Below are 25854 nucleotides of genomic sequence, written 5' to 3'. Positions count from 1 at the left end.
GAATATTGTACTCAAGACAAACTATCAAATTTAAAGTGTACACTGAACCCAGGTTCTTCCGGTCCCGGTAGTACAGGACATCAGTCTCCGGGTTCTTCTGGACCTGGTTCCACAGGAACTTGGAACCCAGGTTCTTCTGGTACCGGTTCCACTGGCAACCAGAACACTGGTAGTCCAAGACCAGGTTCCACGGGACACCAATCTCCTGGTTCTTCTGGACCAGGTTCTACGGGAACTTGTAAGTCCGGTTCCTCTGATCCATGTGATTTAGTGGATGGTGTCTCTGGTGGAGAAGGAAAGGGAGGGAGTGACGGTGGTGGTAGTCACAGAAAAGAAGGGGAAGAAGTAGGTAACAGCAAGGTCACTTCCATTGCAGTTCCTTCTGCATTAGCTACAGTAGGACTTCCTGCCTTGGCATATATTTTTTACAAGTACAAATCACACCTCTTCTTCCTTAAGGGGAATAACTCCTCTGCGAAAGGAATGAGCGGAAGCAGAAGAAAAAGGTCCGCCATTAGGAGAGAGTTTAATGAGTTTGAGAGCGACGACTCAACAACGGAATATGATTCAACTAATTCGTCAGAATATTCCATTCCATATACCTCATCATCCAGATGAAGAAGGAAGGTTGTTAGGTGGCTGGGTGGAAGGAAGGTTGTTACGTGGGTGATAGGTGGTAGGGAAGGTTGTGGTAGGTGGGTTGTTAGGTGGAAGTAAGGTTGTTAGAATGGTGGTTTGTGGAAGGAAGTTCACTTCCTTTAGGGAGGGGTACACCCGAAGGGTGTATAAAAAAAAAAAAAAAAAAGAAGAAGAAAAAAAAAAAAAGGGAAGGAAGCATGTTGGCGGAAGTGTGCAGGGGGGTGCACCTAAGGAAGGTTCTTAGGGGTGGAAGGAAGGTACTTTCTTTGAGAGAGAAAGGAAAAAAAAAAAGAAAAAAAAAAAAAAAATAGAAGAAAGAAGGAAGGTGTCCAGAGGGGTGCATTTCTCGGTGTTAGGGTAGAAGGGAATATGCTTAGGAGATGTGTGCACGGTGGTGCACTTTGGGGTGCTAGATAGATGGAAGGGGTGTTAGAAGAAAAGTTTTCAGGTGGTAGACTGCACTTTGAGGGAAGGTGTTTAGGGAAGTATGCAGGAAGGTGCATCTATGGTAGTATATTCGGGAAAGTATGCATGGTTGAAGGAAGGATGTATGCTTAGAGGGAAGTGTGGAGAAGGGTGCATCTAAGGAGGAGTGTTAGGCGTGAAAGGAAGGAAAGTCACTTCCTTCAAAGAGAGAAAAAAAAAAATAAGAAAAAAAAAGGGAGCGAGGAAGGTGATAAGTGTGCAGGGGGGGCACACTTGGGTGTTAGGGGTGTAAGGAAAGAAGGTCACTTGCTTTAGGGAGGGGTACACCCGAAGGGTGTATAAAAAAAAAAGGATTTAGGTAAAAAAAAGAAGGTTAAGGAAGAAGAAGAAGAAGGTATAAGAAATAAAAGAAGAAATGGTGTAAAGAAACGAGATTTAAAGAGAACAAGAAGATTAAGAAAAAGGTATAAAAAAGGAAGGTTTAAGGTGTAAATAAGGAAGGTTTAAGGTGTATGGAAGGAATGTTTTAAGGTGTAAACAAGGAAGGTTTAAGGTGTAAAAAACGAAGGTTTAAGGTGTAAACAACGAAGGTTTAAGATGAAAGAAAAAGAAGAAGCATTAAGGTGTAAAGAAGAGAAGGTGTAAGAAAGGAGGGTGTAAAGAAGGAAGATTTAAGGTGTAAGGAAGGAAGATTTAATGTGTAAAGAAGGAAGGTTTTGGGAGTAAAGAAGAAAGGTGTACGGAGGAAAGGTTTAAGGAAGGTTTTAGGGTGTAAAGAAGGAAGATTTAAGGTGTAAAAAAGGAATGTTTAAGGAGAAAAGAAGGAAGGTTTAAGGAAGAAAAGTAAAAGGCAGGCAAAATGGGGTACGAGTACACGTCTAAGATGTTGGTAGCATGGATGAAGGCTAAGGGCGCAGAAACTCAGCGTGAATTTGTAATATTTATTAAGTGAAAAAATGTCCGAATTAAAATTTTGAACAGTGTCCTGCACATGAGGGAAGCCATATAAGAATTAAGCGGTGCAGCTGTTCTATATATAACTGTATGCATATTTTACCCTTCATTTCTAGGAAGCAATATGGGATGATTTTAAAAAAATATTCCAAGACGCCATGAAGAATGTGTACAGTGATCATGATGTAATTAACGAACTATGTAGAGGAGATGTAGACGGAGAAAATGAAAATTGGGATAATAAAGACAAGGAGTTGTGTAAAGTGATGGTAAAAATATTTATGTATATAAATGGAATAAAAACATGGCCATATGACACATTAAAAGGAATAGAAAGTAAGGAAGGGCACGAACAGATGGACTCGTATTTCAGGTGTATAATAGGAAGAACAATTATGATAAAGTGGTTGGGGGGTCACTGCAGGAGGAAAAAAGTTGCGAAAATTGTTTTAGGGGCCGCCGGGGCCTGGAGAGGTATGAGTAAAGTGGAAGAGCATCATAGGAAATGTGAAGGTTTAGACTTTAAGAACATGGGAATTGCGGGGAAGTATATGTGGCCACGAGTGAAAGAATGGGCTAAGATGAGAGACAGGGGTATAAGTAAATTAGAGAGTGTGAAGAAGCAGGGGGAATGTAGTGAGGGAAGTGATGTAGGAAGATTAGGATCCCGTACTACGGCGGAAGATGAGAAATATTTAACGGAATTATTTGGTGTAGGGAGTGAAAAGGAGTTGGACGAACTCAAAAAATTAGCTGAAGATGGAAATAAGTGGGGAAAGGAGGATTTGGAGGACGTTTTGAAGAAAGCGAAGGAAGCAGAGGAGGGGGGTGAAGGGGAAGATTTCCTAGTAAGGAAGTTACAGGAGTCATTGGGAGAACTATATGAGAGGAAAAAGGAAGAATTTGAAAGGAACAAAGAGACGGAACAGGTCCCTGTACCACAACCAGACGGTAGGAATGAAAACGACGAGGAGGAAGACGAAGAAGAAGAATTAGACGAAGGAGCGGAGGATGAGGAAGATGAAGAAGCGCAAGAGGAGGAAGATCGCAAACCTCCATCTTCTGGTCCTCCACCTGCTCCTCCTGGTTCTGGGGGTGGTGGAGGGGGAGCGTCCAGTTTAGAAACACCCAAGCCTGCCAAACTTACTGCCAAGATTAACAACCCCTTCCTTCCTTACATCCCCCTTGTTCCTGCCACCATTGGAATCACTGTTATGAGCTACTTACTTTGGAAGGTAAAAGATGAAAGAAGGAAGAAAAAAAACAAAAAAAAAAGAAAAAAGAAAAAAAAAAAAAAAATAGGTGAATGAATCTGTGTGGGTGTGTAGGATTCCGCATATTAGGGATGAGTATATGTGTAGGATTTCGCATTTTAGGGGTGTGTGTGTGTAGGATTTCGCATTTTACGGGTGTTTGTGTTTGCAGGATTTCTTATTTTAGGGTAGGGGTGTGTAGGACGATTTCACAATTTAGAGTTTGAAGTAGTAATTACTGTTGTGTGTGAACAAACATTTCGCATCCCTATTAAAGAAACATTTTCTCCCGTTTTATTTATTAATTTTTTTTTTTTTTCTAGTACTTTGGAATGCTTCGTAAAACAAGGAAACGTTACAGAAGAGCGCATCAAGTACGTGGTCCAAACTTAGATCAGCAGATGGTTGACCATGTCGATGACCAGGCAGATGGTCCACGTGAATATATCTTAGTAAAGGAACGAAAACCTCGTTCTACGCCTAAAAAAAGGAGGATAAAACAGGGCGTTGGTCGGCCTGCTGGTCGTCGTCGTGGCGTACGTCGCCACATGATTATTGATATTCATTTAGAAGTCTTAGACGAATGTCAAAAAGGGGACCTGCATTTGACGAAGGAAGGCTTTTTTGAAATTTTGGTTGAAGAATTTATGGGATCAAAATTTAAGAAAGAGCAAAATCTTCCTAAGGAAGTAGTTCCTAAGGAACATGTTCCAAGTTCAGATTCCGGGTTTAGGGAGGAAGACTTTGTTCCTGAGAAAAATGTTCCTATGGAACAGGTTCGAAGTTCAGATTCCGGGTTTAGGGAAAGAAGACTTGGTTCCTCCGCAATATGTTCCTATGGAACAGGTTCCGGGTTCAGATTCCGGGTTTAGCGTATAGTAAATATTTTTCTCTTTTTTTTTCGTTTTGTGTATTAAATTGTTTACATGTTTATGTGTAATTAATATAAGCCGGAAAAAAAAAAAAAAATTTTTCTTCCTTCACTTTATTCCGATTTGTTTGGGATAATTTCTTCTTTATTGTAGAATTAAATTGATTATTCATTTTGTTATAAAATTTTCTAACTTCATAAATTTTTTTTTTGTTTTATAAAATGAATTTTTTTTTGAGAATGATAAGCAGCTTTTTTCGTTTTCCGCATCCGCGTGGGGCGTATTCTTTCCTTATGTGCTTGTTTAAACTTACAAATGGAAGGAAAGGAAAAAAAGTAATGAAATATAAGGAAAAGGAAACAAAAAATAAAAGAATAAAGGAAAAAAAAAAAAAAGTAAGGAAAAAAAAGAAAGTGTCTCTTTTTTTTTTTTTTCCTACACTGCATAAGCTTCATGGTTATTTATATTCCTTCCTTCGCTGGGGGATGGGAAGGAAACATTTCCCTTTCTGGTGTTCCATTGTAATGTGTGTTTTACATGTTTTGATAACCTACCTCCCGCGACCACCCGCATTATTATTTCTTCTTCGTGTAGATTGTCCTTGGGTAGACTGTCTTGTGTATGTTCCAGCAGAGGAACTTACTTTGGAATGATCTGTTGGACCTATTGTTGAGCTGTCGTCCGTTAAACCGTATGTTGAGCTGTTTTCTGTGAGTGTATCAAAGGTGCTCCGCTTGGTAGACCTTTTTCCTCTTCTTCTTCCATTCGAATTGTTACCGAACAAGGAAGACAATGGTTTATACTGATGGAAGAGTGGAAGGGGTGTTTAGGGGTGGAAGGTGGGTTGTTAGGGTGGTGATAGGTGCAAGGAAGGTTGTTATGTGAGTTGTTAGATGGTAGGGCGGTAGGGTGGAAGGAAGGGTTGTTAGGGTTGGTGGAAGGAAGGCTGTTAGGTGGTGGAAAGGATTTTTTTTAAGGGGTGGTAGGAAGGTTGTTAGGGTGGTGGAAGGAAGGGTTGTTAGGGGTGGTAGAATGGAAAGAAAGGTTGTGTTGAGGGTGGTTGGGGGAAGGATGATTGTTAGTGGATGGAAGGAAGGTTGTTAGGGATGGTTGGTGGTAGCTGGGTTTTTGGGTGAGTGGTTCGTGGAAGGACGGTTGTTAGGGGTGTTGTTAGTGTGGTGTGTTGTTAGGGTGGGACATTATATGTAATGTAGAATTAATGAAAATAAAGGGGGACACTACGTTGTATGATAATGTATATTATTTCGCCTATTAGGCGTATTTCTTGCTCCTCTTTGAGGTCGTTCTTGATTACATATGGTAGACTTGTCTATCGAGTCAAATGTTGAAGATGCTTCTGTTGAATATAATGTGGAAGAATCTTCTGTATATGTGTCGAAATCATGTTCAATTGTTGATCTTCTTTTTTTTCTTCTTGCGTTACTTCTTCCACCGCTACTTCTATTCCCAAATTGGTTGTGGAACCAAGAAGGTAAAAGTTTATACTGAATGAAGGAATGAAAATGGGAAGAAGGTGGAAGCAGAAGGGGATGGGAATATGTCTACATATACTTATATATATATATATATGTACTAATTATAATTATTACTTTATATAAGAGGAATGCGACAATTGTTGGTAGTCCCACTGCGGATAATGCAGAAGGAATGGCTGTCGCAGCAGCACCGCTGCTGCTCCTGCCGATTCCGGCAAGAAAGGTTGCAACTTCCATTTCACAGTTTGTTTTGCCTTCCAATTTGCACTTCAAATTGGCAGGTTGAAGAATAGTGTTGTCTGCGCCCTCATTATTGAACATTTTATTAAATTCAGTACACCATTCTGTCCCAGAATTTTTACCACCTTGGTTACAGTGTAATTGCATTGCACCATATGCTTTAACAGCTTCGTCCAGGTGATCAATGTACTCGCTCTTACATTTGCAAGCGTCAGTGGGAGGGTGAGGTTCTGCTGCGCAGTCCTTTCCTGCAGTTGCAGCTGCATTTATAGTATTGTAGTCTTGGGTGTAGTCATATAATAATTTCATATTTTGGAAGATGTCCAAGTTGATGTTGCCATTTTTATACATAACCTCACATTTGGCACTTGTTTCCAGTCCATCTAATTCGTTCAATTTTTCGTAGACTTTTTTCATAGCTTCAGAAAATTGCTTAGGTTGGGTCATAGTGCTGAACAATTGGTCCCCTAACCAATAATATAAAGAGGTACAATAATCCTTACCATTGGACGGATGTTCTCCCTTCTTTTGCGATGCAAAGCAATATGCATTTAGTGCACCCTCCGCATAGCTGCCCATACCACTGTACGGATTTATTATATTTGCGAGTTCAGTTTTCACTGTATCTGTGTCCTCCCCACAGTTATTCTTTTCCATGGCATCACTTAATTCTTGGTGCATTTTGTGTGAGGGTAATTTATCTAAACATTCTTCCTCCTACAAATGTAATAAAGGGGAAAGGGAGGATGGGTGGAATGTAGAAATGGATGTTCCTATGAAATTCTGTACACTTATGTACATTCAAAACCATATTATGCACAAAGTATTATGTGTGCAATAATTTATCCATTCAGAACACGGAATATAAATTCCCCCGTACCGATTGTCCCTTCAGATCTACTAATAGTACAGGTTTTGGTAGTGGTATTAGTTTACATTCCGAACTTAACTTCTCCGGACTCCTACCATCATCGAATATTTCATTGAGTCCAGTGCAGTATGAATCATCCTGATTATCTCCTGCACAGTACGCATTCATCTTATCATAGTCTCCAGCAACTTGTGCGAGGTAGGCTGAATATTTTCCCTCCTCATCAGTTCCACTATCCTTTATGTGTTCGCATATAGTATTGAAATCCAGGTAATAATCGAAAACTTTTTTCCTTTTGTCGAATATGGCTTTACTAATGCTACTGTGTATATTCGTGCAAGCATTCTCTACTTTGGGGTCCTTCAATTTTTTGTAGATACCTTGCATGAACGTTGAAAACTCTGCAACATACGTCTTCTCACTGAAGAATGTACTTCCTATCCAATAATATAGAGCATGGCAATATTTATTAAGGGGTAAAGTACTGTCTCCCTTCTTAGTGGCGCAGTACCAAGCTTCCACTATTTGATCGGCCTGTTCTTGACTGATCCCAATTTCCTCTTCAGAAGAGCGTAAGTTCTCCTTTACCTGATTCGTGGAAGATATATCCCTACAGGTACTACTGGGAGTGCTGAATTCTGCATATAATTCTTTGGAAGGTAAATCATCTAAAGGATTGTCCATTCTCTATAAATATGTAATTGAGTAGAATGTATTTACTCCTGTGTTCCTATGATACTGTGCACGAAGTACTATATACACCATATGTGCATGAACGTTCTGCTTCAGCAGAAGGAACTCTTAATTTTTCCCCTACCGGCGGCATTGTTTATGCAGATGTACATTTCTATATAATGGAATTTATGTTAAAAGGGGGGTTGTGTGTTCTTCCTTCTTATATATATTCATATAAAATGAATACGTAACAATTTTGGTACCCCCTCTCCGGATGATTATGAAGCAATATTGCAAAATTCACTTCCTCCCCAGCAAGTAATACATTACTTAACACCTGAGTTAGATCACATTACATATATATGTATTACATACCTGCTTCCACATATTTATCGCAACAGTAATTGCATATAAACAGAAAAATAATAAAGAAAAAAAAGAAGAAAGAAAAAAAATCAAAGTTCCCCGTTTCACATCCATTTATTGTAACATTGCTTGATGCACAATGATTCGGAACAAATATATTATTATATACGTCATACAAATCATGTGTGCATAAGGGCACCCTATTCATGAATACACATTAAAGCATAATATGCACATTTGCGTTAGTTGAACACTATCTGCACATCTACCTTTCCGACCTTCTTTCGTTCTTTTTTAATGTAGATTATATTCTATTATATACTAATGTGTACCCTGTTCTCCTTTTTTTTCTATTATTTTTTTAATTTTTATTTTACAAAAGTTTTTATTTTTTTCCTTTTACAGGTTGTTATTTTTATAAAATTTTTTCTTCCTTCCTGACTCTTTTATTCTTCCTTATAATACATAAATACATTTTTTTTTTCCAAAAAGATCATTACTAGTTTCTTCTTTTTTTTTTTTTGCACCCTTGCATCTTCGTTTGGGGGAGTATTTCTTTCGTTATGTGCTTATTCAAACTTACCAAATAAAAAGGCATGAGAAGGAATGAAATATAAGAGAAGAAAGGAAGGAAAAAAAGAAGAAGGAAAGGAAATAAAAAGAAAAAGGAATGGAGGAAAAAAGAAGAAAGTGTCTCTTTTTTTCTTTTTTTCCTGCACTGTATATAAGCTTTATGATGGTCATTTATGCTTCCTCTGATGCGGGATGGGAAGGGCTTCCATCGATTGGACATGTGAATGTCCATGTCCCATGCTCTAGTCACATTTAATATACACATAGAATATATGTAGGGAGAGGAGGGGAAAGAAGGACGCATTAAGTACTAATTATAGTTTTTGTGGAATGCGCAAGGGGAAGTACATTCCTCCTTCCCATCCAGATGTTACAATCCAGGTGTTACTTTCAATGTGTGTTCTGCATGCGACATTATATGCGATGTTATGTTACATATTCTGATAAGCTATATTTTTCTGTGGTCCCCTATTACTATTTGCCCCTGCTCTGACGGAAGGAGGAGTATATAAAGAGGAATCTTCCTCTGAGTACGTTGTTATGGAATCATACTCTGCTATGGAATAATCTGAAGTGGAATATTCAGTGGAACTATCTTCCCCTCTTTCCATATTCAATCTATGTTCGATAGACCTTTTTTTTCTGTTCCTTTTAGGGGAGGAACTACTTCTCATTCCAGAGAATATAGATGTGTACTAAGAAGGAAAGGAAAGAAAGAAAGGAAAGGGTAAGTACACATACATACATACATACATACATACATACATACATACATATATATGTATGTACGTATATATATATAGGTAGCATATATATATATGTATGTGTACACAATGTTATGGTGTGTGTGTGAATTTTTAATATAATGGTAATTGCGATAATTACACTTCTAATGAGAAATTATAATTGGTGTATGTATACTTACCTTATATAGATAGAATACAACTGCTGGAACTGCTATTGTTGCCACTCCTCCAATAGAAGCAGAAGGGATAATAGCAGAAAGGGGTGTTCCACCACCTCGGGATGCAGCCTTCCCTGCTGCAGCAGCCGCGGCAGCCGCTGGAGTACCAGCACCAGCAATACCACCTATCCCAGGAATAGCACCTGGAACACCAGGAAAACCTGTAGCTGGACTTAAGTTTGCTGGAAGTACCGCAGTCTGCAGTTCGCCTACTGCTCTACATATTAATTCAGTTGGATTTGAAATTTCGCTCTTAGTGACTTTACTTTTAAATTCGTTACAGTACGTACCACTACTACCGCCATTGTTACAAATACTATTTATAGTTGAATATGCTGATTGAGCACTACTCAGATATTGCTCATATGTTTTCCCACAAGAACCTATATTACAATTTGTATCCCTTAGCAGAGCATTATAGTCATAGTAATAATCGAACAGTTTTTTAGCATTCTCGAAAATTATCAAGCTACCATTATCAGGGTATAAATTATCGCATTGAGATGCACATTTGAATCTTTTCAGTTCACTGTAAATGTTATCCATGGCAGTCCCCAATGAGTAAGTACCCAAATTGTCCTTTATTTTGTTCCCTAACCAATAATAAAAAAAATAACACTTCTCCCTATGGAACGGTTGTGAGTTACTCATCGTGCTATGTATATAGCACCAGTTTCTTATAATTTTCTCGACTAAGGTCTTATCCTTAATACATTTGTTTAACTTTAAGATGTCCACCACGGCTCCCTCTACTCCCAGGTCTTCACACCTTTCCCCCTCGGTTTCCATATTGCACGCTTTGCCTTCATCGAATTCAGCGTATATTTTTTGTGAACGTAAATCCTTGAAACATTTCTCCTAAAAATATATAATGGAAAAGGAAGGTGGCATGTATATATATAAGTAAGTGCTTTTCCACATATATATGTGTATGTGTGTGTGTATTATTATTAAAAATATGTCCACTTTGCATATAGAAACTAAGGATTTGTGTTCCTTGCTATTCTTACCTTCGCTGCGCGCTCTGCCTCAAGCATTGTATCAAATTTTGATTTTAACGTCTTTGGACCTGTACCATCTCCTTCAAATACTTTCCTAACTTTCGCACAGTACTGACCTTCCGGATCCGTTCCACATTGTGTACTCAAGGAACTATATGCTGAAGTAACTGTCTCCAGGTAATTGGAATATTCCTTTGCACAGTTGGACGCGTTTTTCCTGGATTCCTGTTCTATAATTTGATAGTTGCTCCAGTAGTCAAAGATGGTTTTTCTCTCTTTGAACTTGTACTCGCTATTGCCATCGTATTCAATTTCGCACCTTCCCCCGGGGATCCATGTTTTTAGCGCTGCATATATTTCACTCAGTGCTTTTTGGAACTGTTCCTTCAGCTTCAATTTCTCATATATGAGTTGTCCCAACCACCAATAGAAGAAATTATGGCGTTCCTCATAGTACTCATTTTGCGTCTCAAGCATTCCTTTGTTTATATACCACCAGGCGTGGCCAATCTTCTCTATACACTCATACTTGCTCCGATATGTCGGCAGCTCCGTGACCAGCTTATTTACAAATACACCTGAAAGAGGAGCACTGGCGTTCAGTTCTTTGCTGGAGTCAAATTCTTTATACGCTTGATATGAAGGTAAATCACTCATGCATGCATCCTACAAATATTTAATTGAAGAAATATATATGCCGTTTCCCAATCTTCCCCCTCGAATTTGCTATATTACATATATAGAGTGATATATGTACATATATACTTCTATATACATTTTCCCAATAGTGCGAATGTAATGGTATTACCTGCGTCACCATGGTTTATGTTTATGTGGACATTTTTTTTACTCAAATAAATTTATACTAAGAATGTGTGCTGTTCCTCCTTATATATGTATTCATACAGAATACATACATGCATGTGTTCATGTATGTTGAATATTTTGTACGTATTATAGGAATTATTATAACTAGAAAATTTGAACTTCTTCTAATTAGTGTACACTGTACAAACTTTCCCAAAAAAATCATAACACATATATATATATGTATATGTACCCAAAAGTTCATTATATATATACAATAAAAAACAAGAAATGTAGAATGAAGGAATATAAATGAATTTGCTAGAACATCAAAATAACATAATAGAAAAAAGAGAAGAAGAAAAAAGAGGATAAAAACAAAACAAACCCTTCGCCCCTATTCTTTTAGTGCACATCATTCCTTCCCCTTTGATGAGTAAATTATACATAATTCACTTATATAGAATATGTGCATATTATATTATGTATACTATTTGAGCATTTTGCTCCCTTCTTCCTTCTTTTTCCTTCATCTATTCTAGGATACATGGTTATTCTTTCCCTGTATGCGTTTCCGATTGTTCCTGTGCGTACACATATCATTCCTTTCTACTGTACCTTCTTTTCTACTTTTATTTGTTCCTTGTATTTCATTTTTATTTCTTTTTTATTTACTTTTTTCCCATAAAATTTAATTATTCCTTTTCCTAAAGTTAAAATTTTGAACTACATTATTTTGCACTTAGGAAAAAAATATTCTACACTTACCTAAAAATTTTAATTAGAAGCTGATCATACATAGTTCATGCGCCTTAATTCCACATATTGAGCATTTCATTCCTTTCCCCCTTCTTCTTCTTCTTCTTCTTCTTCTCCTTTTTGTTTCCATATTTCATTTTATATAAATAATTATATATGTGTTCCACATAATAATTAGCATGTATTCCACATACACACAATGTTATTCATGATCATGCACCAGAAGGAGGAGGAAAGGAAGGGGTATAAGGAGGAGGGAGGAAGGAAAGGAGTGTCTAAGGAGGGAAGGAAGGAAAGAAGGGGTCTAAGGAAGGATAGAAAGAATGAAGGATCTAAGGAGGAAGGAAAGGAGAGTCTAAGGAAGGAGGAAGGAAAAGAATGTCTAAGGAGGAGGGAAGGAAAGGAAGGGTCTAAGGAAGAAATAAGAAGGAAAGAAAAAAAAATACAGGAAGGGGTGAAAGAAGGAAGAATGGTCATGTTTGCTTCTTACATTTGTATGAACTATGCGCACTTATTTATGATACCCTTCCTCCCTTCCTCCGAAGGGGGGCAGGAAGGAAGCATTTCCCTTCACATCCCCCAGGATTTAAAGTGTAGGTGTTCTACATCCGACCGTAACCTACATTCCGATGAGGCAGTGTATTTATTCTTCCCCTTCCAGACTGTACATCACCATATTCTGTTGAATCATCCACTGTTGAGGAACCACCTATTGTAGAGCTGTCTTCTGTGAGTGTATCAAAGGTCCTCCGTTCGGTAGACCTTTTTCCTCTTCTTCCTGCACTATTTTCAGTAGAGTGGTTACGAAACAAAGAAGACCATGGTTTATACTCAAGGGTAGGAAGGTTGTTAGGGATGGAAGGAAGGTGATGTTAGGGTTTAAGGAAGTAAGGAGGGTCTAAGGAGAACGAAGGAATGGGTCTAAGAGAGGAAGGAAGGTTGTGATAGGGGAGGCAGGAAGGTTATGATATGGGTGGTAGGTAGGTTGTTAGGGTGGAAGGTGGGTTGTTAGGGTGGTGCTAGGTCGTTCGAAGGTAGCTTGTTAGGGTGCTGCTAGGTCGGTCGAAGGTAGGTTTTTAGGGTGGTGGTAGGTGGAAGGAAGGTTGTTAGGGGTGATGGTGGAAGGAAAGATGTGTTAGGGGTGGTGGTATGGTGGAAGGAAGGTTGTTAGGGGTGGTGGTAAGTGGAAGGAAAGGTTGAATAGAAGGTGGTTGGGGGTGGAAGGAAGTATGCTTAGGGGAAGTGTGCACGATGATGCACCTATGGAGGATTATTAGGGTGAAAGGAAGGAAGGTCACTTCTTTTAAAGAAGAAAAAAAAATAAAAGAAAAAAAAAGAAAAAAGAAGGGAGAAACGTGCGCAAGATGGTGCAGATTTGGATGTTAGGGGTACAAGGAAGGGGTGTTAGTTTATTGAGGGTGATAGAAAGAAGGGGTGTAAGAATCTAGGGGAAGAGTGTAAGGGTATTAGAATGCAGTGTTTGGGGGTTTAGAATGAAAAGATAGGGTTTTCAGAATGAAGATTGTTAGGGATGTAAGGAAGGAAGTTCACTCACTTTAAGGAGAAAAAAAAAAAAAAAAAAAATTGAAGGAAGGGAAGGTGTGCAGCGGGGTGCAAATTTGGATGTTAGGGGTGGAAGTAAGGGCTGTTAGTTTGTTGAGGATAGTAGAATGAAGGGGTGTAAGAATGTAGAGGGAGGATGTAAGGGTATTAGATAGAAAGATTTTAGGAGTGTTAGAATGAAGATTGTTAGGGTGATGGTTGGTGGAAGGAAGGTCATTTCCTTTAGGGAGGGGTACACCCGAAGGGTGTATAAGAAAAAAAAAAAAAAAAAAAAAAGAAAGAAGAGGAGGTGTAATGAAGGAAGGTTTAGGTAAAAAAACGTAGAGAAAAAAAGGTGTATTGAAGGAATACTTAAGGAAGAAAAAAGAAAGAAGAAGGAAGTTGTAAGGAAGAAGAAGGTTTAAGGAAGAAAAAAAGGAGAAGGAAGGTGTAAAGAAGGAGGATTTAAGGTAGAAAAGAAGAAGGAAGGTGTAAAGAAGGAATGTTTATAAGGGAGAAAAAAAGAAGAAGAAAGGTGTAAGGAAGGAAGGTGTAAAGTAGGAAGGTGTAAAGTAGGAAGGTGTAAAGTAGGAAGGTGTAAAGAAGGAATGTTTATAAGGGGAAAAAAAGAAGAAGAAAGGTGTAAGGAAGGAAGATTTAAGGAAAGAAAAAAAAAAGTAAAGAAGGAAGGTTTAAGGTAAAAAGGAAAAGAAGGTTAAAGGAAAGGTGTAAATAAGGAAGGTGCAAAGAAGGAATCTGTAAAGAAGAATGAATGTATTCGTACATTCTCTGTGTTTACACATGTAGATACTTAGTGAAATACTATTTTCCATTTAGTAAGTAACGATTCCATTCATTGAATAAATAGTGGTGGTAAGATGAAAAATGGTAAAAATGGCTCCACAGAAGACGAGTGAATTTGAACAACAACATACAAAGGTAGAGGAGGAAGTGGAACATACTGCTGGAAGTGGTGATCCTCGTACCCGTCGTCCACGTAGTGCAGCTAGCAAAGATTTTCAAACTGGGGGGGAATATTTAATAACTCTCAAAGGCGACATAGTGACAGTAGAGTCTGTTCCAGGTGGCGGGTATGATTACGATTACCATTACTTATATATACATATATACCTATATATATACATATATATATGTATGTCTATATATATATGCTTCACAAAATGTAGTTGTACGAGAAAAAAAAAAAAAAAAAAAAAAAAAAAAGTGTATTCTCTCTTTCTCATACTCTGTTCTTTCTTTCCTGGGTCCTTCCTGTAGGAAAAATGCAGATAGTGATCCTGCTTTAATTCTGACATTGGATGGAGAGAGTCCTCGCCTAATCCCCCCTGTTGTATCCACTTCACCCTCCTCAGATAGTGGTGGCAGCACCTGCAGTAAAGACTTCCAGGAACGCTTAAACGAAATAACAGAGAAGTGGTTTCAAATCAGGGATAAGGACAAAACAAATCAGGATGACTTGGTAAGAGATAGTATTGTCCTTCACAATTAAGGGTACTTCACTGGGGTAGGATGCCTCTTATATATATGAACTAAGGGGAGGCCAACCCTTAGTGTTGCGTACACGCTAAGTGAACATATATATTCCTCCTTTTTTCTCTTTTGTATGTGCAGAATGAATTTTGGAATCACATCAAACAGGTGCTGGGGAAATTAGCTGATGCCTTAGGCAAAGAGGACGAAGCAAACAATAATCTATGCGACAATATTACGGGCAAAAGTGGTCCACTTACTGATAGCGAAAAGACGGCATGTAATAACATTGGTAAAGGGTTGAGGGGTATATACAATATTCAGCTTGAAGCAAGTGAAAAAAAGAACCCTGTTCAGAATCCAAATTTTGAGCAAACAATAGGTTGTCTCATGTTAAATTTATACGCTCACGAAATAAGCAGCAAGTGCCCTATCATGGGAAAAACTGTTAAAGAGGCCTTTACAGTCCACAAGGATCTTCACGTAGAGGAGTGCAAGAGTGGGGATAATAAATGTGTTCAATGTGTGTGGGACGAATGTGCAAATTATACTATTAATGGAAAGGAAAATCTACGGACAAAAGTGAAAGACATGCTTCTGGGGAAAGACGAAATAAAAAAAACTATGTCTACTATAACTGATTCATGTAAGCAAAATATTACAACTCCAACAAAATACCTTACCACCTCTAACAACCCACCTACCACCTAACAACCCACCTACCACCTAACAACCCACCTACCACCTAACAACCCACCTACCACCTAACAACCCACCTACCACCTAACAACCCACCTACCACCTAACAACCCACCTACCACCTAACAACCCACCTACCACCTAACAACCCACCTACCACCTAACAACCCACCTACCACCTAACAACCCACCTACCACCTAACAACCCACCTACCACCTAACAACCCACCTACCACTCTAACAACATCATTCTACCGGCCCTAACAACCTTCTTTCCTTACAGCCACTATTACTGAATGGTTCACACACTTTTCGAAGGATATAACTGATGATGACAAAAGGAACTATGAAGAATTAGAAACTCTATTATACTTGTGTGAAGGTTTGGATGGAATTCCTGGCGACGATATGGAAAAGTATAAAGGCTTCTGTAGAATTATAATAAGGAATATAATATTGACGACAGCCGTTGGAAAAGAATTTAAAGACAAAAACCAGACTCAGAAGCAGGGGAAGGGTCAGGCTCCATGTGAAAAAATCGTAAAGGGAATTCCTGTATGTGACTTACTTAAAGTATGGATGTGGTATATGGACTTGTTCTGTGTACCGAAAGCAGTTATAGAACAGGCCCTTAGAGGTGTGAAACAGGTCAGGGAATTGATGGATAAAGGTGGGAACTATGCGGACTGTACTTATGATGCTGCACTTAAGATTCCTTATACGGGACAGAAGAATGTGGTAGATGAAGTGTATGAACTATTTGACACAAATATGTTGCATACTAATATGGAAGCAATAACTGACAAGAAATGGTGTGCCGATAAGGGTAAAGGGCAAAAGAGGAGAAGGATCCCTGAGGATTTGAACCCTGGACGGGCTGATCAGGAAAAGAAGGATCAGCTGGTTAGTGGTGACGAATTAGAAAAATTGAAGGGTCTCATTACAACAATTGGAGAGAAACTGCAGGATGAGAAAGATGAAGGTCCTCCTCGAGAAGAAGATCCTCCTCGGGAGGAAGATGTTCCTGAGAAGAAGGAAGAAGTACCTGAAAGGAAACCACCGTCGGAAGACACTGATCAAACAGGTGAAACAGGTAAAAACACACTCTCTTCAAAGGAACCGAACACCGTTACCTTTATTTTCATTAACTACTACAGTACCCTCTTCTTGATGGGGTCGGTCATTGCAACTTCCACCATAACTTTCACTGCCACTGCCATTTCCATTGTTCAAATTACTAAATCTGGCATATAACCCCTCCTATGATCTCACTGAAACCAACGTTATTTTATTATTTTACTCAATTCTTAAATGTAGAGGCCTCTGAGGAGACAGACGCACACGGAACAAAGGACGAAAGTAAAGAAAAAGAAACCCAGAACAAAGTTGAACCAACTCCTCCTGAGGACGGCAACGGGGATGACCCATCCTCCAGCGGCAGCAGTAGTTCTTCCTCTTCTAGCAGTAGCAGTTCCTCATCAAGTGATGCTGGAGGTGCTGCTCTTGGTGGAGGTAGTAGTCGTGGGTCAATTTCAGTAACACCCAAGGCTGAACCACTTACTGACAGGAAAGGAATCGATCCCTTCCTTCCTTATTTCCCTCTTGCTCCTGCCACCATTGGAATCACTGTTATGAGTTATCTACTTTGGAAGGTAAGAGAAAAGGGAAGAAGGAAAAAAAAAGGGAATATATTTTTTCCACAAAAAAAAAAAAAATATATATATATTTTCGCAAAAAGGAAAAAAAAAAAAAAAAAAAAAAAAGTTAATATTAGAAGAAAAAAAAAAAGGGCTTAGGATTCCGCCTTTAAGGTTACGGTTTCAGTGTGTAGGATTTTGCACTTTAGGGGTGTGTGTATAGGATTCCGCGCTTAAGTTCCACGTTTCAGTGTATTGGATTTCGCATTTCAGGGTGTTTGTGTAGTATTGCGCATTTTAGGGATGTACGTGTAGAATTTCACATTTTAGGGTGTTTGTTTGTATGGAATTTCGCATTTAGGATGTGGGGGTGTAGGATTTCGCATTTTAGGGGTGTGGGGGTGTAGGATTTCGCATTTTAGGGTGTGAGGATGTAGGATTTCGCATTTTAGGGGTGTGTGTGTGGTTAGGATTTCGCATTTTTGGTTGTGTGTATAGGATTTCGTATGTTAGGGGTGTGTGTAGGATTTCGAATTTGGGTTTTGAAGTAGTAATTACTGTTGCGTGTGGACAAGCATTTCGCATCCCTATTAAAGAATTATTTTTTCCCTTTTTTTTTTTCTTTTTCTTTTGTAGTATTTTGGAATGCTTCGTAAGGCAAGAAAACGTTATAGAAGAGGTCCTCAAATTCGTGGTCCAACATTGGAAGAACAACTCCTTGCTCATGTGGACCAACCTGGTCCACGTGAATATTACATTGTTAAGGAACGCAAACCTCGTTCTATGCCTAAAAAAAGGATGAAAAAACAGGGCGTTCGTCGCCGCATGATTATTGATATTCATTTAGAAGTCTTAGACGAATGTCAAAAAGGGGATCTGCATTCGACGAAGGAAGATTATTTTACCATTCTTGTTCAAGAGTTTATGGGATCTAAATTCATAAAAGAAGAAAAGGTTCCAAGTTGAGATTCCGGGTTTAGGGAGGAAGACTTTGTTCCTAAGGAAGGTATTCTTAAGGAACAGCTTCCAAGTTTAGATTCCTGGTGTAGGATGTAGTAAATATTTTCTTCTTTTTTTTTTTGTATTGCATGAATGTGTTTACATGTTCATGTGTAATGAATATAAGCCGGGAAAAGTAAAACAATTTTCTTCCCCACTTTATTCTGACTTGTTTGGGGAAATTCCTTTCTTATTGCAGATTAAAAAATGCTTATTCATTCTGTTATAAAAATTTTGACTTTATAAATTTTTTTTGGTTTTTTTTAAAATACAAACACACTTTTTCGTGAGGGTCAATACCTTTTTTTTTTTTTCTTTCGCGCCCTTCGTTGGGAGTACCTTCTTCCCGTATGTGCTTATTCAAACAAACACATAGAAGGAAGGAAAAAGAAGGAAATGAATGAATCAAGGAAAGAAAGAAAGAAAGAAGGAAGGAAAGAAGGAAGGAAAGAAAAAGGAAGTGTCTACTTTTTTTTTTTTTCTTACACTGCATATAAGCTTCATGATGGTCATTTATGCTTCCTCTGATGGGGGATGGGAAGCAAGAACATTCCCCTTCCCTTCTCTTTCCCTTCGAGGTGTTACATCCGACCATAGCCTACATTCGTTCTTTGGTGATGACCTGGTGTATTCATATTATTTGCATTTGTTCCTGCTCTTTTTCCTCTTTTGGGTGATCTATCATACATGGAAGACATTTCTGTGGAATCTACTATGCTTGAATCTGCTGTGGAGACGTCCGTTAATGTGTCAAAGTCAGGCCCCGTTGATCTTCTCTTTCTTCTGTTGCTGCTTCTTCCTCCATTTCCAGAAGAAAACTGGTTACCAAACCAAGAAGACCATGGTTTATACTGAAGGGAAGGAAGGTGTTGTTAGGTGGTCGGGTGGAAGGAAGGTGATGTTAGGGGTGGTTGATGGAAGGAAGGTTGTAAGTGTGGTGGTGGTGGTAGGTGGGTTGTTAGGTGGAAGGAAGGGGTGCTAGGGTGCTTGGTGGAAGGAAGGTTGTTAGGTGGGTTGTTAGGCTGGTAGGTGGGTTTTTAGCGTGGTAGGTGGGTTGTTAGTTTGCTAGGTGGTTGGTGCTTCTTCGGGTGGTGGTAGGTGGAAGGAAGGTTGTTAGGTTTTTAGGGGGTGGTTGGTCGAAGGAAGGTTGTGTTAGGTGGTAGGTGGGTTGTTAGGGTGGTGGTAGATGGGTTATTAGGGGTGGAACGAAGGAAGGAAGCAGATCTAAGCAAGGAAAGGAAGGGTGTAAGGAGGAAGGAAGGAAAGGAGTCTAAGGAGGATGGATGGACGAGAATTATATTTTTAATATTTCAATTCTAACTATAATTGTAATTAGAAGGAGCAATTATTACCTTATATAGAAGGAAAGGGGCACCTATTGTTGCTAAGGTGCCAAATATAGAAGAAAGGGAAGACGTTGTAGTAGCAGAACGTACAGCTTCGTACCTTGCGAGGGATGCTGCTTCTTGCGCTGCTTGTGCTTCACGTTGGATCTTTGTTATTAGTTTCGCCATCTCTTGGGGGAGATTATCCGTAGCACAATGTACAGCATAGGTACTATTGAAGTCGGTACAATATGGTTTGTCCTTATGATCACCATCCCCGTCCTTTTTACACTTCTCCTTCATAGCCTCACAAGCTGTGGAAAGGGTGGTCCAATATTCTGACCACCCTTCCGCACAAGTGGCACCACTGTACGTACTTAGTAAATTCGGTAATTTCTTATAATCGTGGTAATAATCGAATATGATTTTCATGTGGTCGAAAATGGTTTTGTCATTTTTTTTGTCCTTAAGATCTTCATATTTGAAATCACACTTATTATTAGTGAAGGAAGTGCCCAACGTACTGTAAATTGTATTCAGGAGATCTGACAATGGTTTATCTTGTAGGAAGTTCCAGTATTTATGGCCGAACCAATAATAAAAGAAGCGGCAAGATGCCCTATCACTTGTGGAACTCTCCTCTGTAGTCTGCATACATGCGTATAAGTAGGCGTTGTCGATTTTTGCGGAGTCCTGAATAATTTTCGTACAGTTCGAACAGGTAGTCTGTAATTTTTCCTTCAATTCTGTACCACCAGCCCCTCCCCTGTGTCCCTCGAAATTTGTATAAAAGGAGTTATTTAAGGTTAACCACTCAGTAATTGATTCTAGATTACACGTCTGCAGAGGTGGGTGTTATGTGTGAAACATAAATATGCATGTCTATATATATATGTATATATATATATATGGACATATATATATGTATATTTTTCCTTTATTTTACATGACAGCATGTATAAAATGTTTCATGCTCATTATGCTTCCTTTTATACTGTACACAAAAGGGGGACAAACCTGTAATGGTGATTACCTTCTCTGCCATCTTTTTTATATGTGTACACACATATATTTCTTTGTATATATTTTTTACTTCAAATATTGCTTATATATTTATATATTTAATATAAAGAATGTATGCAGAAAATTTGCCCACTTTATGATTGTAAGTGTATGGTATGTGGAAGTGTATGAAACTTTTTACTTCTTGTTTCTTCAATAATAATATATATGTTGTTTAATTTTTTCAAGTAATGATAACCTACTATAAATATATATATATATATGCACGAATATATAATTTTTTCCTCCCTTCTTGTGTATAGGAAAAATTCTTACCACATATATATATACATTATATTAAATTATGCATTTTACTACTGTTAGGAGTTTTTTTAAGGAAGTTATGAGTAAATACTTAATAGTTCATATGTATAGAAAACACTTTTCCCCCCTTTTTTGAATGTGTACACATATTTATCTATATTTCATAGTGAGAGAGTACGTTTATGGAATAATTAAAGGGGGATGGGGGGAAAGTGCAGTGCAAAGAGTAATGTTAATTTACGAAAAGGAGACAAATATATGCACATATTATGATATGCCATTTTGAGCTACCTTTCCGATCTTCTTTCCTTCTTCAATTCCATATTATATTTTTATACATATGAAAACTGTTTTTTGCTCTTTTACTTTTATTGTTCATCTACAAAAATAGGAATAGTTCGGTAGTGTTCACGGGAAAGGTTCAAAGAAGGGTGTTCAGAGGGGGGTTGAAGGAAGGGTTCAAAGAAGGGGGTTCAAAGGATTGTTCACGGGGAAGGTTCAAAGGGAAAGTGTTCTTAAGGAAGAGTGTTCAAAAAAGGGTCTTCAAAGGAAGGATGTTCCAAAGGATTGTTCACGGGGAAGGTTCTATGGGCTCCATATTGTAGGGTGCCACAATATATATGGAGTGTACGAATACTGTGGGGTTATTATTATTTTGGATGTATACGCGTCACTACACGTTAATTGTTGCCATCACTTATATATTTTTCCATTTATGGAAGTTTATGATCATTATAGATAATATGTGAGTGAACATTATTTATACTAATGTGCACGTATACATTTTTTTTTTTTATTGTAATTTGCGTACTGTGCACATGTTACCAAGGAAAGCGTAAAATATGTAATATAGAAGGATAGAAGACAAGTTCGTTTGTCCAACATTAGGACCAAGTTCTGTGCAATACAGTGTTAAACTATAGCAACTATTTCTTCCACTTTTGTACGTACACAGAACAATTGTGATATTGTACCATGATGTTCTATACAACTGTGATATTTTACTTTCTATTAGGAAATATTGCTGCCGTCTGTAGGGGAAAAAATTTAAGTATACACAGATCATCCTACCATTCTTATAGGATTAGGAACAAATTGTTTACACTTTGTTTTTTTTTAATTCCTCTATGCTATGAACTACTTCTAAAAGCCTGTTCTTTTTTTACACTTTTTTCCACTTATTTCATTTTTTCCACTTTTTCCATACGCACCTGTACGAATACTACCCACTTCTCCCCCTTTTCTATTACTGAGCATATACACATTTCATTCTACGAAAAAACACACACATTTATATACATTCTTTAATGAACTTTTGACATGCCATGTGTCCGTTTTTAATTTATATAAGGTAGGTGGGGTGGTCATTCATAGTGCAGTGTAGTTTATTACAGATACTATTATGGATATAAGGGAAGTTGGAGGGACGGAAAGCAGGAGTATTCTTTCTCCTTTATATTATTTAAGGACATATGTAAGTATGCATACCATTAAATGTGTAGAACACGTCAAACATCCTATATGTAACACCTGTAAAAGGAAAGTTCATCCCCCCCCCCCCCCCTATGGAAGGAACAATAAATAACACCACGCAAAGTCCGCACACAGTTTATATATATATACAGTGTGTAAGCGAAAGGAGCAAAAATGACCATTCTTCCTTTTTTTACCCCATCCTTTCCTTCTTTGTTTTTTTGCTTCTTTTTTTATGTTGTATGAAGGTGTTTATGTTAATGTGTAATTATCATAAGCGAAAAAAAAAATTCCACATTTTACAACTTAAACACTTCCAATGTGCAACATACAACTTCGATTTGGAACTTAATTTTCTATTTGGAGTAGGATTTATAACTTATAATTTGTATTTACAACTTATAATTTATAAGTTTGTATTTAGAGTTGTACTTGTATTTATAATTTGTATTTATACTTTTTGTATTTGGATCTTTTGATGTATTTTTTTCGAGCTCGCAAATAGTGACATCCTACTAGTGGAATTAGCATAAGGAGTCCTAGGGCTGTCAGAATTGTGTAACCCCAATTTATAGCATCCTTTCCTACAGTTCGCGCAGTTGCTACATTCACAATACTGGGGTTGCAGAAGTACAGAATAAGTATACATAGAGCTACCATACCTAATAGAAGTAGTAGTAAGGTTCTATGTTTAAATTTTCCATATTTACATTTTTTATACAACCTTCGACATTTGTCTCGCAAGATGGTATTTTTGTTCTTCCTTCTATGTGACAAATCACATGAATTTGTTCCTAAGTTTGAATTTTGAGGTGATTCATTCAAGAAAGTTCTTTTATATGGAGGGTCGTCTTCATTATAACTTCTATGCTGTAATTGATTTGGTAATTGTGTTCTTGTACCAGTTCGAACACTTGTTGTTGTTGATTCTTCACCGCTTGAATCACTTCCATCTGACGAATCATATGTGCCTAATGCACTAACCTAAAAAGAAAAGAGGTAAGGAAGGCTGTTAGGTTGGTGGGTGGTAGGTGGATTCCTAGGGGTGGTAGGTGGATTCCTAGGGGTGGTAGGTGGAAGGAAAGTTGTTAGGTGGTAGGTGAAAGGAAGAGGTTGTTAGGTGGTACGTGGAAGGAAGATAGTGTTAGGGGTGGTAGATGGAAGGAAGGTTGTTAGTTGGTTGATGGAAGGAAGGGTTGTTATGGTGGTGGAAACATTTTGTTTTTCCTTTCCTTTTCTCTTTTTATATTTTTAATAAGGAGCAAAGGAGTTAATTATAATGAATGTATGTGCATTCTAAAAATGCAGTAGTAATTGTCATACGTAGTTAGGATATGGCCAACAGTACAGCGTAAGGATAAGTATTAAATATTTTAGAGGTGCCATTTTATTTTTTTTTTTGCTTCCTTTTTTTGTTTTTTCTTTTTCCTTTAAAATGAAAAGTTTAAAAAAAAAATGTGTATCTTTTTCTTTTTCTTAAATTACAAAGTGTTTGTGAAGTTGTTTGTGCAGTCGTTTGGGAAGTTGCTTGCGTGCACATATGATTGAATGTTTTTAATGATGAATGGGTGTAAGTGTATTTTTCATTCTAAAATAAAATCATATATTACAACGTACAATAAAATATATATAAAGAAGAATCATAATTTTAAAAAAAAGCATATTTTAATTACATAATTACATTATTTCAAAAAAATTAAGCTCAAGTTATTCGTATTTTTTCCTTCTACAAAAAGAGAGCGAAGGAAAAAAAAAAAAAAAATAAATAATGTGAACACTTTTTTCTCTCACATTATATATGTGTTGCCCCCACACTACCTCCCTCCCTTCTTCTTCTAACGGTGTGAAATGAAAGAGGAGGAGCAGCAAATTATGTTCACATATTTTGAGCATATTTCAATTATGCATGTTTGTGTTTAACATTTTTGTTGTTGTTTTAATGTTCCGATATAATGGGTCAATAGAATTGAATGAGTAAGCGATGAGTCCGATTTTTTGCACGTTGTTGGAAGGAGTATGTTAGTTTTTTTTTCTTTTTTTAGGAAATATGTAGTGCACGTCGTAGAAGCTTTTTTTTTCCCTTTTTTTTTTTTTTGGAGGGGGGGACCTTTTTATCTTTTTTTTATTTTAATAATTTTTTTTTTTCGTTCTTTCTTCTTTTAAGGAATATAGGAGGAAGGAAAAATAAAAGAAAAAGGAAAGAAGGAAGAAGTAAGCTTTAAGATGTAACGAAGGAAAAGGAAGGAATAAGAAGGAAAGAAAAGGAAGGGAGGTAAAGTGTTACTTTCCTTCTTCTCTTACACACTGTATATATAAACTGTATGCGCTGTGTTATTTATTGTTCCTTCCATAGGGGGAAACATCAATTTAATTCAGTGTTACATTCAATGTGTTACATCCCAGATGTGCGTATTGTGTTGTGTTACAAACAATGCAACGTCACACACTTTGATAACGTATATTTTTCCGATGAGTCTGTTTATTATTTGTTCTTCTTGTGGATGGTGGAGCAGAATATTCTGTCATGGAATCGGTTATGGAATTTGTTGTTGTGGAATAATCTGTTCCATATTTTATAGAAGAATCTGTTAATGTGTCATCAAAGTGATGTACACTGGATCTCCTTTCTTTTCTGCTGTTCCTTCCACCGCTGTTGCTATTCCCAAATTGGTTCCGTAACCAATCAGGTAAAAGATTATACTGCAAAAAAGAGATGGGAGAAGGAAGGAATGTGGGAAGTGTCATATAGACATGCACTATATATATATATGTATATATATACACTCATATATATTTATATAGTGGTTTTGGTGGTAATTATTACCTTATATAAAAAAAGAGCAATGGCAGGTATTCCAATTATTGTGCCTATTGTGGAGGAGGCAATTGGGGCAACACCACTTCCACCATCACCCTGTGGTGATGGTGCAACAATTCCTGAAAGCACCTGTATGAAGCAATTAATCAGATTTTCTTCGTCTTCCCCTTCGACTGATGATGGAAGTTCCTCTCCTTTGGACGTTGCCTTTTCTTTCAATTTTGATGGTTCTGGGATACTTTTACTTTTGAACTTCTTATTCCAGAATTCTTTACAGAAATCATCACCATCACTCCCACAATTTGCACTTACCATTCTATAAGCACCATCAGCTCCACCATCTGTATCAACTCCATTAACTGCAGTTCCAGTTAGGTATGTGTCATATGCAGTAGTGCAAGAGGAGTCGCCATTTTGCTTTAGTTTTTTCCATATGGTTCGGTAATCATAATAATAGTCGAAGACTTTTTTTCTATACTTGAGGAAAGTTGTGTCCATATTACTGCTCAAAAAAGTGTTAGCACATGGACCGCTGTTGGGCCCACCGCTCAATTTAGTATATATTTGCGGCATAATGCTCTCTAATGAAGTCCATCCACTCAAATTGCCAGATAATATATCCCCCAACCAGAAGTAAAAAAAGTCGCA

The 25854-nt window shown here is 37.7% G+C and overlaps 2 protein-coding genes across 2 annotated transcripts; both read left to right on the top strand.

Moving 5' to 3' along the window:
* Positions 1-1924: 1924 nt before the first annotated feature.
* On the top strand, positions 1925-4144 carry PCOAH_00031690 (SICA antigen; the record flags this gene model as incomplete). The annotated part of the gene is made up of 4 exons (XM_020059969.1): positions 1925-1999; positions 2136-3254; positions 3596-3710; positions 3843-4144. The coding sequence occupies 4 exons, from the start codon at positions 1925-1927 to the stop codon at positions 4142-4144; spliced, it is 1611 nt and encodes a 536-aa protein (XP_019915427.1).
* Positions 4145-14332: 10188 nt separating this feature from the next.
* On the top strand, positions 14333-18231 carry PCOAH_00031680 (SICA antigen; the record flags this gene model as incomplete). The annotated part of the gene is made up of 7 exons (XM_020059968.1): positions 14333-14522; positions 14812-14918; positions 15071-15511; positions 15912-15927; positions 16011-16721; positions 16946-17280; positions 17902-18231. The coding sequence occupies 7 exons, from the start codon at positions 14333-14335 to the stop codon at positions 18229-18231; spliced, it is 2130 nt and encodes a 709-aa protein (XP_019915332.1).
* Positions 18232-25854: the final 7623 nt, after the last annotated feature.

This window comes from Plasmodium coatneyi, chromosome 10 (genome assembly GCF_001680005.1).
Source record: "Plasmodium coatneyi strain Hackeri chromosome 10, complete sequence".
NCBI classification, from domain to species: domain Eukaryota; phylum Apicomplexa; class Aconoidasida; order Haemosporida; family Plasmodiidae; genus Plasmodium; species Plasmodium coatneyi.
The sequence above is the reverse complement of the archived record's forward strand: the minus strand, read 5'-3'. Positions and strand labels throughout refer to the sequence as shown.